The sequence below is a fragment of the Mesoplodon densirostris genome, chromosome 18, assembly GCF_025265405.1.
Source record: "Mesoplodon densirostris isolate mMesDen1 chromosome 18, mMesDen1 primary haplotype, whole genome shotgun sequence".
Classification (NCBI taxonomy): Eukaryota; Metazoa; Chordata; class Mammalia; order Artiodactyla; family Ziphiidae; genus Mesoplodon; species Mesoplodon densirostris.
The window spans coordinates 48,711,876-48,726,980 of NC_082678.1; the positions used below are offsets into that span (position 1 = coordinate 48,711,876).

Genomic DNA, 15,105 nt, shown 5'->3' on the forward strand with positions numbered 1-15,105 from the left:
TTCCCACCCCTCTTAACATTTTGCATCTTTTTAGTTGCTGTCTAAGGCTACAGGAATCCAGCTGTGGGTTTTTTTTTCCATATTTATATAACAGTCAAGAAGAAAAAGACAAGAACCACATGCAGTATTAATGAGTAGGAACAGGAGAAAATTGACATTTTACTCAAGAGCTTTTGTTATTGAAAGTTTATTACATCCAGATATAGCCACGGTGCCCTCAAAGAACTTCAGGACGGTCCATTGTGATGGTGGTGACAGTTAACAAGCAGAGAAGGAGCGAGTTAGTTGACCTTGGAAAGCTCCTGCGTGACCACCCTCCTTCCTCACACCCTCCTCTTGGCTCACCTTTCCATTTACTTTCCCACGTCTCCTCCACAGCGACCCCATGCTCCAGCCAGACTCCCCTCAGCTGCCCTCTGCTCCATCTCTATCCCCGACTCTGTGCATCTGCCTGGATGCGTCCCCTGGTGGCTCTCCCGTCACCACCTGTCCACTCACCCTCCCAGCTCAGCTCAGGGGGCACCTAGATAACTCCTACTACTCACGCCCATCCTCTACCTCAGTTGCAACTTCTGTCATCTGTAACACACTGACGACTATTTTTTTTTTTAACACTTCATTATACAGTGTGAGGATGTCAACTCTTCAGGAAACATGCTGACCTTCTCCCATCCTGGGCCCGTGGTAGGCCATGCTCATCAGGAATGGCTGTGTCTTTCTCACTGATCTCCAGGGTAATTTCAGAAGCCTTCCTGAAACAGCACTGTAGCCAGTCACTTCTTATGAGCTGAAGTTGGCAGAGAAGGTGAAAGCTGCTCGCTTTATAGTGGTAGAATCTTCTTCTCTGCATCACGTATGTTATCGTGAGATTCTCGAGGGCAGGGATAATGTCTATGTTACTTCTGCTCTCCCGAGGCCCAGCCCTCAAGCTTCTGTGGGCAGCTAAGCTCCCAGTTACATTGGTGCCCAATATGTACTTGGCGGATCAACCTCCACGTTTTGTTCCCAAGGGATGGGAGTGGAAGGGTTGGGGCTGGTGCCCTGGAGGAGAGCACGGAACAGCAGGGGCGGGGTCCTCTGGAGTCTTCCTATGAGAGCCTCTAACTTCCAAATCCACGGTGCCAACCAAAACAGGGGCGAGAGCTCCGATGCATTTTTTGCCTGAACCACTCCTCTAATGCCGCTGGAAGCTGAAGCCAGGATACCTCCTCACCTACCTCCTATTTCGGAGCCAAGCTGATGAGCAAGACTATAAATTAATTGTGATCGTAGAACAGAGACAAAATTTCCTCTTAAAAAAAAAAAACCACTAAAGATCTTCCATATTTTGCAGAATGTCTCTTGGGTTACTGTTGACATGGTTCTCTGGTGTGAACGAGAAATAGACCAGAGTGACCCACCCCTCCCCACTTCCATCTTGCGCTCTTCGTCAGCCTGCTTCTATGCCACACGAGACACTAGACAACGAGTAATCAAATAGCTTCACGGAAGAGAAGAGGACAAGTCACCCGGATGGGAATGGGTAAAGTTCACGAGCTTGCAAAGAGGACGCAATCCAATCAAATATGGATGGAGCGCTTCGTACGCACAAGGCGCTGTGGGCAGCAAGTATAAGATATAAATGAGCCCAACAACAAAAAAAGCAAAGGTTACCATTTCTTCCAGGCACCGAACACTACCCTGAGTTTCGGCAGGATCTTATAGGAAGGACGACTGGGGAAAGGAACACGGGGCGTGCGGACCTGTTGAATGGAATCACAGGGGTGCGCCTTTCATACCCTAAAGCAATTACAGTCAAGTAAGAGTTTAAAAAGGGTCAAGTCCTGATGACAGTGCTGCGGGGGGTCAAGACACAGCATTTGTCCATTACAGGCTGTGACCTATTGGGGGAGATAGGACCTTCATGTTTATGATCTTTAGATCTCAAGATGGCAACAAAATGCTAGTTTTGCAGTACAGACAATATGACCAATTTGTTTTAGACAAAGGAAATAACAGAGGAAACTAGAGAGAAAATTCCACAGCAGATTCAGGCAAGAGAGCAAAGGCTTGGAGTCAGAAGTAAGTACAGAATATGGTGTGAGGGGGAGAGGACGGGAAGAAGGAGTTGGCTGAGGCAGAAGATACAGACTGAGAAAAGCCTGACCTGCAGTTAGGTTCATACACACCTCTGGATTCCCACAGCAGACTGTTCATACCTTTACCCCTCCATGCTGTGTTCCAAAAACTTTTTTTGGTCTCTCTCTCACACTAGGCTATATGCCTATAAACTAGGCACTGCACTGGCTACACTATAAATACAATCTCACTTAATCCTCACAACAGCCCTGAGCAGAAGGCATTAGTATGCCTGTTTTATAAATGAAGAAACTGAGGCTGAGAAAAATAAGATAACTTGCCCTAGGTCACAGAATTTATCAGAGCTGGAATTCGAACTGGGGCCTCTCTGACTCCAAAGCCAAGCTCTATCCACTATCCGATGCTTTGATTTCAAAACTCTCAAGCGCTATACAGATACATAGTATTATGATTATTGCTGTGATTCACTTTCTCTGCAGCTTAAGGAAACGTGTCATGGATGCAGGTGGTGTCTTTTATCCTCTTCCCTGTAGCTTGAGCTTTTAACCCAAGAACTGTATAAGCATTTTGGGGGCGCCATGTGAAATACTGCTGGGAGTTCCACTGATACATAAAACGACCTAGGAATAAAGACTACTGCAGAGCGGTGGCAGCAGAGGGGAAGATTAAAACACGGTGAGAAGGAAAACCACACTGCACACCAAGCTTAGGTATGGATGACCGAGGCCGTGTCTTCTGGTGGGTCTGCAGCTGACATTCACAGAAACAGTATTCTAACTGGAAAGTACAGGAGTGATGGCTCTGGGGGAGGAAGATGGTAAAAGTGGGCAAGGAGGTGAGTACGGGCAAAGCGGCTCAAGACCCCCAGGAAGTTAGAGAACTTGTTCATCCAAGGATGCGCTGACTAATATGCACCCCTACCCCTTCCCTTTGGTTGGGGCAGAGGAATTGGCTCTGGTGTGGCCAGCAGGGAGCCAAGCTCTGGCTTGAGCACACCTGGGAGATGGGTTCCACATGGGTAAATGGAGCAGGTAAATACATGGAGGATTCTGGGAACCAAGCTTCTCACTGCTGTAGAAGGTAGTTACAGACATGGGACAGGGGACGCTCCAATAAACCCTGAGGTTAGGTTAGAACTGGAGTTATTGGCATAGACTCACAGGTTTTAAAATATAAATAGGTAGAAAAGTAGACAGATATGTAGATATACACATACATATATTTCTTGGGTCTCTCAGCTCAGAGGACCTAGAAGCATGACACCCCAGCAGCAATGAACATATATAATGCGCAGACTTAGTTTCTAAATATCATTTCCCACCAAAGGAACAAGGGATCCTGGAAAAATGGATGACTCCAGGGCTGGGTTAGAAAAGTACAAGATGAGCCTGGTATATTTTGTTGGGCCAGAAAGAAAGTACTCAGAAAACGCTAGGGGCAGGCAAAAGAATGGAAAACTAGCTGGAAGGGGCTGAAACCAGGACAATTTGAGCATTAAAACAAATAATGATGGATCCTGGAAGAGAAAAAGGACATGAGTGGAAAAACTGGTAAAATCCAAATAAGACCTGGAGTTTAGTGAATAGTACTGTACCAATGTTTACTAGATGATTTTGATAATAACTGTACTGCAGTTATGTAAGATGTGAACACTAAGGGAGCTTGGGAGAGGGAATATGGGAAATCTGCACTATTTTTGAAGTTTTTCTGTAGGTCTAAATTTATTTGAACATAAAGTTAAAAAAAAGATAGTAATGACTATAACCCATTGAATAAAATAGGAATCCAAATTCCTATATCCACAAATAGGAATTTGTCCACGCTGAGACAAATAAACGGGGAACAGAGAAGGCTGTTTCTTAAAACAGAATAAATGTAGAAGAAATGATGGAATTAGAAAAATAATTATTTGGCAACTATCTTAGTAATAAATGATTCAGGCAAGTATCATTAACAGATGGTAAAATAAGTAAGTGAAAGATGAGAAAAAGGCTATTTATGTGGTTTCAAGGTTAATCAACACTTATTCATTACTTATTAATTAATACAGAAACCTGGCCAATACCATCTAAACCAAGTAGTAAAATTGACCAGCACAAGCTGTGGGACACATTGATACCGTGTGTCTCCTGACAAGAGTTACTGAGAAGAACGTGGCACCACTTCTGTAGGAATCATAAATCATGAGCCAGCATTAGTCAGAACCAGGCTGAGGAACATTCCACAAAGTAACTGGCCTACAGGTTGTCAAAAATTTCCAAGTCATGGGACTTCCCTGGTGGCGCAGTGGTTAAGAGTCCACCTGCCAATGCAGGGCACACGGGTTCAAGCCCTGGTCCGGGAAGATCCCACATGCCGTGGAGCAACTAAGCCCGTGCGCCGCAACTACGGAGCCTGCGTGTCTAGAGCCCGTGCTCCGCCAAGGAGAAGCCCGCGCACGGCAATGAAGAGTAGCCCCAGCTTGCTGCAACCAGAGAAAGCCTGCGCGTGGCAACGAAGACCCAACGCAGCCAAAAATAAAATAAAATAATTAATTAATTTAAAAAAATTTCCAAGTCATGAAAGATAAAGAAAGAATAGATTCTTCTTCTGGATTGAACCAAAGAGACATGACAAAGAAATGTAACCTGTGATCCCGGAATGGATTTGAGATCTATAAAAAACAGGATTGGGGCAAATGGGGAAAGGGAATGGGGTCTATGGATTTAATGGGAGTGCTGCATCAATGTTACCTTCCTGATTTTGACGGTTCGTACTATGGTTACATAGACTGTGGCCTTATTTACAGGAAACACACACTGAAATATTAAGGAGTAATGGGGCATCTTGCCTGCAATTTGAGAATTTGAATCTCTCAGGAAAAACAACATGTATGTGCATATACCCGTGAGTATGTGTGTGTCTGTCAGTGTGTGTGTCGGAGGCGCGAGAGACAGCTGTTAACTGAGGAACCTGGGTGAAGGATACACAGGAGCTCTAGGTACGATTCTTAGAACTCTTCTGAAAGTTTGAAATTAATTCAAAACAAACAACAAGCAACATGAGTTTATAGAGAGACTCTAGGCTTCACCCAGCTAGAAGGGGTGGCGGGCTCTATTTCAACGAAAGCTATGACAGGGAACTCAGGAGAATGGGCAGAAATGGAGTCCCTAATAATTTCTTGGACTGAGAATGTCACTGAATGGAGTGAAGAAAGTGCCTATGGAGAGAAATCTCTCCTGCAAGTCAGCCAAAGAAAACGCCTACATCCCCAAGAGTAGAAGAGACACTACAAACTTCCTCCTTGGACATAGACAAAAACTGAGAAAGCTGCTCCAAGCACAGGAGGACAGCTCAGCCCAGCCAGCTAAGAGGTGGCGGAGGGACATCCCCACGCCTCCTCCCTGAGCACTGGCGCCGCAGTCCTCCTACCAAGGCTGGGCTTTGGGCTGGGGCAGGTGCTGCCAGGACTCTCCCCGGGCAGGTGGGAGGCGGGGGAGACGGAAGAGTAGACGCCACGCCAGGCCCACAGAGAGCTGGCAGCACCAAGCGGGCCACCCAACCACCTGAGAGTCCAGGACAAGATCACCGGAAGGGCAGGGCAGGCACAGTTCCCGAGTGCTGTTTACTTGTGCCGAGCGACAACATGTCATGTCATTTATTCCTCACCGCTAATCCTGTGAGGGGGGCATTATTCACTGAGAGCCCAAAATAAACTCGGAGAGGTTAGGGCCACGCTCACGGCCCCAGGCTGGTGAGTGCAGAGCACGGACTCAAGTCCAGGTCTGTCTGGCACCCAGGCCCATGCTCCTTCCGCTACCCTGGGTTGGGTCTCAGTCATCGGGGAACTTGTGAATGGTCTCAGATTTTCCTCCCTTGCAGATTTCTGAGTCAGAACAACAAGAGTAGTAATTTGTCCTCAATCAGTCCCCACCTGAGTTCCTTCCCCAGTCTTAGGATTCTCTGACTTAAGGGAGGGCGAGCTTTGTAGAACCCCCTGAAATTGTCCTCAAAATAGTGTGTGGGTTTATGTGGATTTTTTTTGGCGAGAGGACCTGTGGTTTTCATCGGGTTCTCAGAGGGATCTATGACTCAAAAAAGGTTAATGACCTGCTGCTTTAGGCATTATTTTGTCTGATGCTCTTCTTTAACAGATGAGGAAATGGATTTCTTGAACTCTATCTTCTACTTCAAGCGTTTGCGGTTTATTCTGGAGCGACAACAGCACAGCCTACGCAGTTCTCCTACGAGAAGCTTCTGCTACTGCACTAGTGCTGCGGAAACATCCCAGTGAGGCCAGACGGCAGGATGAGGGGCCAGCACTGCAGTTTTCATACAGAAATGGAGAGTCCCTAAGGAAGGGCGGGCTGGCTCTTGGCCCAAAGTCTTAAGAACAATGAGTGTGCTTTATACGAATCAAGGCCATGCGAAAAGAGCAGATCCCAGAATGACACCAGATAATTCAGAAAACTGACTCTTTAGACCAGGTAAGTTTTGAGAAAGTACACGGTTATCTCAGATGTGTACTTTAAACCCTGGACCCAATAGCTTTTAAGCCTTTTAAAAAATAAGAATTTGGATTGATAAGAGAAGAGAGGGCTTTGTCCCAAAATAGTCATACGGGTGGGCTGCTCCTTGACCTGTTCATCTAACAGGCAAATAGCTGCTCCTTTTCCTGCCTTGTAAGGGTGTCTTATTAATATCCTGAGAGAGGGCTTCCCTGGTGGCGCAGTGGTTGAGAATCCGCCTGCAGATGCAGGGGACGTGGGTTCGTGCCCCGGTCCGGGAAGATCCCACATGCCGCAGAGCGGCTGGGCCCGTGAGCCATGGCCGCTGAGCCTGCGCTTCCGAAGCTTGTGCTCCACAATGGGAGAGGCCACAGCACTGAGAGGCCCGCGTACCACAAAAAAAAAAAAAAAAAAATATCCTGAGAGAAAACTGTGTGAACGCAGAAGAGAGGGTGTTTTCAAAGGACTAAATGGCAATAGTAACTACTGCCCCTCTGCATGCCTGCAGACACAAGCCCGACAGACAGAGAGCAGGAGGAAAACTGGGGCTTTACAAGGCAAAAAACGTCAAGGCAACTTTTTCTGTGTGAGGTGGGAGGCGGTGAGGAGGTTGTTTTTGTTAACGTAGAAGCTCTTTTACAAAGATAATTTTCTGGGATTTTCATATGAAGCATTTTGTAATCAGGGAAGAAAAGAATAGAAGCCATCTATTGATATAAAATCAAATAGTTGAATAACAATAATGTTCCATTTAAGACACAAATAGCCACTTGAAATGTTCTCTTAAGCTTATGGTTTACCCTTGAAACATACTTGGAAGCAAGAATGTGCTAAACTGAAAGAAGCATTAAAAAAAAAAAAAAAAAAAAGGACTGGACTTCAGCACCTAAATGCTTTCCCTGAGAACTCCCTTCAAGAACTTTCTCACAGCTGCTGTCCCCCCTATGTGAGCCACTGTCTGGTCCTCCTAAGCATGTGTTCTTTAGGCTACGGGCCTTTCCTCAGAGCCTGGACCAGCCTGTCTCTGGTCAGTTCGGCCTGTTCCAGAAACTGGGCCTTTCCAAAATGTGCTTTTCAGCATGGAAGGGCCTTCCACAGTTGCTCTGGCTGTGGACAGAGACTCGGGGATGAAGAGGGATCTCTGTCCTTTGCATGAACAATGGATACTGGAACATGACCATACTCTTCTGGCTGTGAGGGAACCTGGCTGCAGTGGGCTGCTTTGCAAACATTTTCTGCAGCCCCTCTGTAAAAAGCATATATGTTAAATGGATGATAATTCATCAAAGAAAATATAACACATCAGCCCAAACAGGAAAAAAAAAAAACAAACCAACAAGTGGTGGAAAAGAGGAAGCTCTTCCTTATAGTAGAACCCTAATGAGTAAATATAGAAGAAATGACAGAAACAATCAACGTTTGGCAAACACTACAGTAATCATTGTTTCAGGCAGGAATCGTCAAGGGATGTGAAAAATGAGTGGGCAAAGTATGATGAGACATAGGATATGTACATAGTCCCCAAGTATCCCCCTCCCCGCAAGATATTTATGAATTACAGAGCAAAAAATAGTGGCTTCACAGGGAGAAAGCTGGCAGACACCACTTTAGCAAGTGGTCAAGGTCAACCTCAGCAATAACAGGACAAATCCAGGTGAGATGCCTCCTGACATCACGCACTGGGCTCTGAGAAGGACACAATGTCACCTCTGTGGTTTTCTTGCCCAAAATGCATAGCCTTGATTTAATCAAGAGGAAACGTCACAAACAGAAATTGAGGGCTTTGGACAAAATAGCTGGTCAAACACTCTTTAAAAGTGTCAAGGTCATGAAAGACAAAGAAAAGACTGAGGAATTATTCCAGCTTAACGGAGCCTAAAGAGACCTGACAACTAAATGCATGATTGGATCTTGGACCAGAGAAAGGACATCCGTGGGAGAATGGTACCTTCCTGTTTTGATAACTGCGGTTATGTAAACTGTTAACATTTCTCTGGGTGAAGGGTATATGAGAGCTTTTTAAAACCTTTTGGTAAGTCTAAATGATTTCACAGTGAAAAGTTAAAACAAATTATACTTGAAAACATATACATTAGAGATGAGGCTTTCTTTCTCCACTTTCCAGCGCCTGACATTGTAAAGCCTCACGGGCTGACATACAGAGTGGGATACGGGCTCAGCGCCCACCTGGGAAGTAGGTGCTGGGACCTGTTTGGAACCTTGTTAGAGTCAAACTCAGGCATCTGAGATTTATGGACACAATACATGATAACACTCAAAAGGCCGAAAAACATCCTTAACAGGTTTCCAGGGAGGGTAACAGGTGCCCCAAGTCCCTCCTTCAACCTCTAGAAGGAGCTGTGCCCTTGTGAGGCCCCAGCCCTGACCCAAGGAGCGAGAAATGTAGGAGAAGGAAGCAAAATGTTCATCACTCACTTGTCCTGGGACTCAATATACACGTAGAGATGAGGCTCAAAACACTTGGAAACAATGCCGTGAAATGGATTGTCTGGGACTTTAGGCTTCTTTGGCTGTAATGGAAAAAAAAAAAAAGAAAAGAAGAAAAGAAAAAAGAAACCCTATATTTGAGCCATCTTTGCAAACTTTCAAGCAGTTTCAAAGAAAACATCCCTTCAAAGTTCACTCCCAACTTACAGATAAGAAGCACTTGGCGTAACTAGACTGAGACTGTGTCCTGTATTATAAGTCATGCCAGTTTGTGAACAATAAGCCAGCTTTGTTGGCATCATTTGCGTGCTCTGTGCGGTGAAAGATTCATTGCTACTTTGATAACACATGCGTTTTCAATTTGGAAGCTCTTCATCATCTGACTGATGTTTTCAAAATGTAAATTCTAGCTAATAACAGCACCGCAGAGCTGTGCAGTGCTTTGGAACATATAAAGTGCTTTCACACCATCCAGTTTTAAAAGCCTCCATTTACTGCTTGTTATTATGAGCCAAGCACTTTGGTACGAAATATCTCATCTATTCCTCAAAACAATCCTCAGTATAGGAATTATTACTACTATTTTACACCTAAAGAAAGGGAGCCTCAGAGGGTATTAGCAGCCTGCCTCAAGGCACATGGTGAAGTTTCCTGTCTCCTAAACCAGAACTCTTTCTAGTAGATCATTGCTGTCTTGCGGTGCTTCCTAAGACTGTTGAATTTCACCAACAAATATAAGAAAAAAAGAAAAGTAGGGGGTCAACACAGGGTTGCTAACTTTTTATTTTGTTACTTTCTACTCTAACCACAAGCTCCTAAAAGAAAGAGTATTGTATACCCAAACATTTTATAAGAGAAAATAGCCACATAAAGGCCGTCCTTCCCAAGAAAAGACAGTTAGTTGGTGACCTTATACCAGACAGAAAGACAAAGAGATAGACAGACACACAGGCTGGCTGTTTTGTCTTTATTTTTTTGCCTTGCACCAGCTAAAACCTGGATCAGTACTGGTCCCCAACTGAAACTGGGAAACCACTGATAAAAAGGTCATCCGGGCAGGCAAACATTTAAAAACTATTATTTGCTATTTAAATTCCCTTTCAAAACATCTAAAAAATAAACAAGGATCTTCCTACATATTTCTTTCTGTTCCTAAAAAAAAAAAAAAAAGCCAATTCTATCTATGTCTGTTTGTTGGTATCTGAAAATAGATAGAGGTCCTTGGGCCTTTGCTGGGCTTGATACAAGAATACAATCTGGATATAAATTGGCACGCACAGCACACCTGTTGAATTGAATGGCTCGTATCTTTTAATAAAAAGAGGAAAAGCTAAGCCCCCTAATAACAGACAGAAATGATTACCTTCTGCTAGTAATTAAAAACAAATAAAACGTTGTAATGGTTAAAAGTATCTGTAAAAACTGGTAATGATCACCAAAAATTAAATGTCAACTGTAGATATATCCCACTTAATTTCATGTTTAACTCTCTTCCCTTTTCACCTTCTAAGAGTTCCATGTCTTTAATTTTTTTTTGCAGGATTTGAAGAAACTCTGGTCCTTCCTAAGAATAACTACAGTCTGGGCTATTTTCTCTTATCATCCAGAAGCCACTGCCAAAGTCAGGTCTTAGGCTGAGACTGTAAGAGGCTCTCAAGTTCAGGTTCACTGAGTTTAAACTGACTGGATTCAAAGTCCCACTTCATTTCACAGATGCCTTAGGAGTTTTTCCACATTTCCATTAGTTTAAAATGAGGGATCCATGATGTAGTATGATGGTTGTGAAGGTATGGTCCTTATCTATTTGTTATACATTTTCTAAGTCAGTTACCTTTTTAAAAAAATAATTCTATTCTTTTCAATAAGATGATCAGATAAATGAATAGACAAATGTGATTTAATCTGAATAACTTTTGTAAGATTAGATATCCTGATTTTAGAACTGGAAAATATGGCCACTATAGCCATATATCTTTTCATTAATTAAAATAGAATCTTCATAAATATTACAATTATTCCCTTTATTTATATTTTCTTCCCTTGACAAAAATATTCACACATCTGTAGGATAGCTTCTGGAAATTATAAATGGGAGTTTATATAATATAGAATGTTGTCATGTTTTAAATCAACATGTGTATTTTGTATTTGGCTTTATTTACCTACTAATTTATGTGTACTTTTCCAACTATTGACAATGTTTCAATTTATCACTCTTGAATCACATTATAAAATTTAAGTAAGTCTGTAAATGAGATAATAGTATTGTACGAATGTTAGGTTTTCTGATTTTGATATGTAGTAATTTAAGTGAAAATCTTTCTTAAGTGAATGTATTTCCTAAAAAGGAAATACATAGTGAAATACTCAGAGACAAAGGGTGTGATACCTATAAACTTACTTGTTCTGAAAGAGAGAGAGGGAGGGAGGGAGAAAAAGAGCAAGAGAGAGAGAGAGAGAGAGAGAGGGAGGGGGGAGGAAATGGAAAAGTAAATGTAGCAAAATAGTAACAACTGGTGAACCCAAGTGAAAGATAGTTGAGAGTTCCTTGTAAAATTCTTAAAACTTTCCCTAAGTTTGACATTATTAAAAAAGAAAAAAAGTTTAAAATAACAATAAAAAATGTGGCAGATAATCCCAGGTACAGTAGTGGAGCATTTTGAGAAACGGCATATCACCAACACTCCCGATGACCTGGAGGCCCACACTGTGGGGAAACACAGACATCCACACCCGAGTGAAAACGGGGTTAGAGCCAACGTCCTGGTTTTGATAACGCACTATAGTTATGTTAGCCATCAGCACTGGGGGAAGCTGAGAGATCGGTACCCAGGACCTCTCTGTGCAACTTCTTATGAACTTCTTATAATTATTTCAAAATAAAAAGTTTTTTTTTTTTAAGTGGTTCAGCAGAGTTAGACTCTGAATGTGAAGAAGTCTTGGGAATATCTTAACCTATTTATTTTGCTTATATTTTCCTTTTTATGTATGCACAAAAGTGATATATGATAAAAATGTATGGCTAAGTCTGAAGAGCTCATTCAGTATAAAACATAGATTCTAATGATTAAGGAAAATGACTACATGATATTCCAACAAACTCATCTCGATCAGTCTCCCAGAGGCCCCGTGCTTGATGAGGCCCCACAGAACCCTCTGGATGTGGCTCAGAGAGCCGCACAACCAGACAGTGCAGGTGGCCCGACCCCCGTCCCCACAGGGGAGTCCGCTCCGCCCAGCCTCCGCCCGCTAACTGCGCTCCTGGCAGTGAGGAGGGCCCTGTCGCCAAGGCTCTCTGTCCTCTTACAGGGTTTTCAACGTGAGCTGGAAGCAAGAGGGGAACAATGGGAGGGATTGCCTGAAGTTTCCTTTTTTCCTTTTTTCCACAGGGCTGCCTCCTGCCTCTGGCTGCCTCGTAGCTGTGCTCATATTTAGATGAAATGGGCTGGAATTTCGGCTCATATTGGTGTCTCCCTTTGTACCGTCCAGCTCCCCCAAGGGTTGCTTCTCAGCTTAAAGAATATACTAAGTCATTTAGCAGTAGCACTCAGGCTGGATTTTGGAGTGTGTGAATTCTGTCCAAAAGCTGCAGATGTTTAAGCTATTTCCTCCTGGAGTTTGATGGAATAATAAAAGGTTACTGTTGTCACAGTAAGGAGGTCTGCAGCTGGTCCCATTTCCTTTTATTACTATCCAGTGTAAACAGATTAAATCTAACTGCTCGGATCACCAGAAGGGTACATTTTAAAACCAGAAATTCCTTATTTCTTCTCTCTTCCTTTTATACTCTGAGTACCCTCAGTCCCTCTTCAGATGCCATTTTTTAATCATCAGGAACATGTTGGCAACTGATTGTTCAAACTAAATACCTCTTTTCAAGTTCACGCTCCCTTCTCCATAGCCTAACTGCAGCGGTGAGCAGGGAGCGACCCTCACCTCGAGGGCCACTCGTCTGCCAACTGCAGTGATGCAATGGGTTGGGTAATCCAGGACAACTACTGGGGCCTCCCCCCACCTCTGGCCGAGCTCGCCGCTAGCACACTGTGGGCTTGCCCCGAGCACCCCACCTGGCTCCTCATCTTCCTGTGCGCCCAGCTCCAGAAGGCAGTGAGTGGCTGGGAAAAGGGGGGTCCTGAGCTCCCACATCATCAACCACAAGTGGGACAGGTGCTGGGGAGGTGGTGGGAGGTCGGGATGGCAGCTGAGGAGTCATGAGTCACTGACGTGTAAGTTTTATTACTAACAAGTAACAGCCTGTGAAGCTGCGGGTGGATCATGTAGTCCAGGGGTTTTCAATAGTTTCTTTTTGAACACACCTAGAACCCCTGATCCAAAAGCAATTTTATCTGGAAGTCCATGAAAAAAGTGACTCAAAACAGAACTGCTGGGCTTCCCTGGTGGCACAGTGGTTGAGAGTCCGCCCGCCGATGCAGGGGACACGGGTTTGTGCCCCGGTTTGGGAAGATCCCACATGCCGCGGAACGGCTGGGCCCGTGAGTCCTGGCCGCTGAACCTGCGCATCCGGAGCCTGTGCTCCGCGATAGGAGAGGCCACAACAGTGAGAGGCCCGCGTATCACACACACACACACAAAACAGAACTGCTGTATTTGGAGGGGCTTAGGGCCCTGGTCTCTTCCCAACTCCCCACAGTGACATCTGACAGGGCACCAAGGAAAACAGCTGGAAAACCACTGGCTCTCTCTACACATGGAGAAATGAGGGAAGTCTAGAGAGAGTAAAAACCTACCTAAGGTCATGCGGGCAGCTAATGGCAAACCAGAGTCTGGCATCTTCCCCATCACGTGACTCTGCTTTACCCCGTGTACCTGTGTTCTGTGTCCTTAGAATGAGCAGGTCTTTGTCTTTAAGACAGTAACCTCAAGCTTAAAAGATGAGTAAAACGTTCCACAAGAAAGAAAAATCATATGTTACCTGGCAAAACTGATTTTGTAGCTAATGGGGGCTATCATAATCCAGTTTAATAATATCCAGGGATGACTAGCAAAAGGGATAACTTTTCACGGCAGCATCTGAGCGTTCAGCTACACAATCCTGGACATGACAATGGCAGCCACTTGTACTGGGGAGACACGAGGGCCCTGAAAACGTCCCGGCTACACAAGGCCAGCTCAGAGGGTGCAGGTGCCGAGCGCGGGTGGAGGACATACGAGAAGGCTGAGCTCCACACCCAGAGTCTTCTTTCCCGTCCCAGTCCTTCCTCCCAAAATGTGAGAGACGCATTTCTTTAGTTAGAAGAAATCTTTTGTTTTCTCCCAGCCTAGCTGATATGATGGCTTTAAATCAATCACGTCTAATCCCGTAGATCTCTGGGGTACGGCCTCAAGGTATCCCTTCAGTTTTATCCATTCACTTTTTTCCCCCTTAATTAATTAATTAATTAATTTATTTATTTATTTTTGCTGTGTTGGGTCTTTGTTTCTGTGCGAGGGCTTTCTCTAGTTGTGGCAAGCGGGGGCCACTCTTCATCGCAGTGCGCGGGCCTCTCACTATCGCGGCCTCTCTCGTTGCGGAGCACAGGCTCCAGACGCGCAGGCTCAGTAGTTGTGGCTCACGGGCCTAGTTGCTCCGCGGCATGTGGGATCCTCCCAGCCCAGGGCTCGAACCCGTGTCCCCTGCATTAGCAGGCAGATTCTCAACGACTGCACCACCAGGGAAGCCCCTTATCCATTCACTTTTATTTACGGGATGCATTTCTATGTCCTCCACTTTTCAGGGAGACATCACCGATGTAATAGAAGGAACGCCAGAAAAGGAATTCTAGTCTCTGACTTCTAGACCTAGCTTCTGGTCTCAGCTCCTCCAATTTCAAACTGTATAACCCTGGGCTAGTCACTTAACCAGCAGCTCCCATATAAAATCCTATAAAAGGAAAGGCAGGCATTGCGAGGACGAAAGGGAATAAAGCGTGGAAAGGACTTTTAAACCATAAAGCACCATGAAAATGTGAGGCATCCATGTTATTATAATTATTTAACCGATGGGTCGGACACATTTGATGACGTCACTTCAGAACGGCTCCTGGCAATTCTGCTCTCTTGGCTCCTGCCAGGATTGTACACCTACCCTCCC

The 15,105-nt window shown here is 44.5% G+C and overlaps 1 protein-coding gene across 1 annotated transcript in view; it reads right to left on the minus strand.

The window, feature by feature from the left end:
* The window catches only part of VPS53 (VPS53 subunit of GARP complex), a 129,467-nt gene that overhangs the window by 45,852 nt on the left and 68,510 nt on the right, over positions 1 to 15,105 (minus strand). The window contains exon 13 of the mRNA XM_060082862.1: positions 9,003 to 9,097. Coding sequence (XP_059938845.1) covers positions 9,003 to 9,097 — 95 coding nt within the window. The remainder of the gene's footprint in view (positions 1 to 9,002; positions 9,098 to 15,105) is intronic.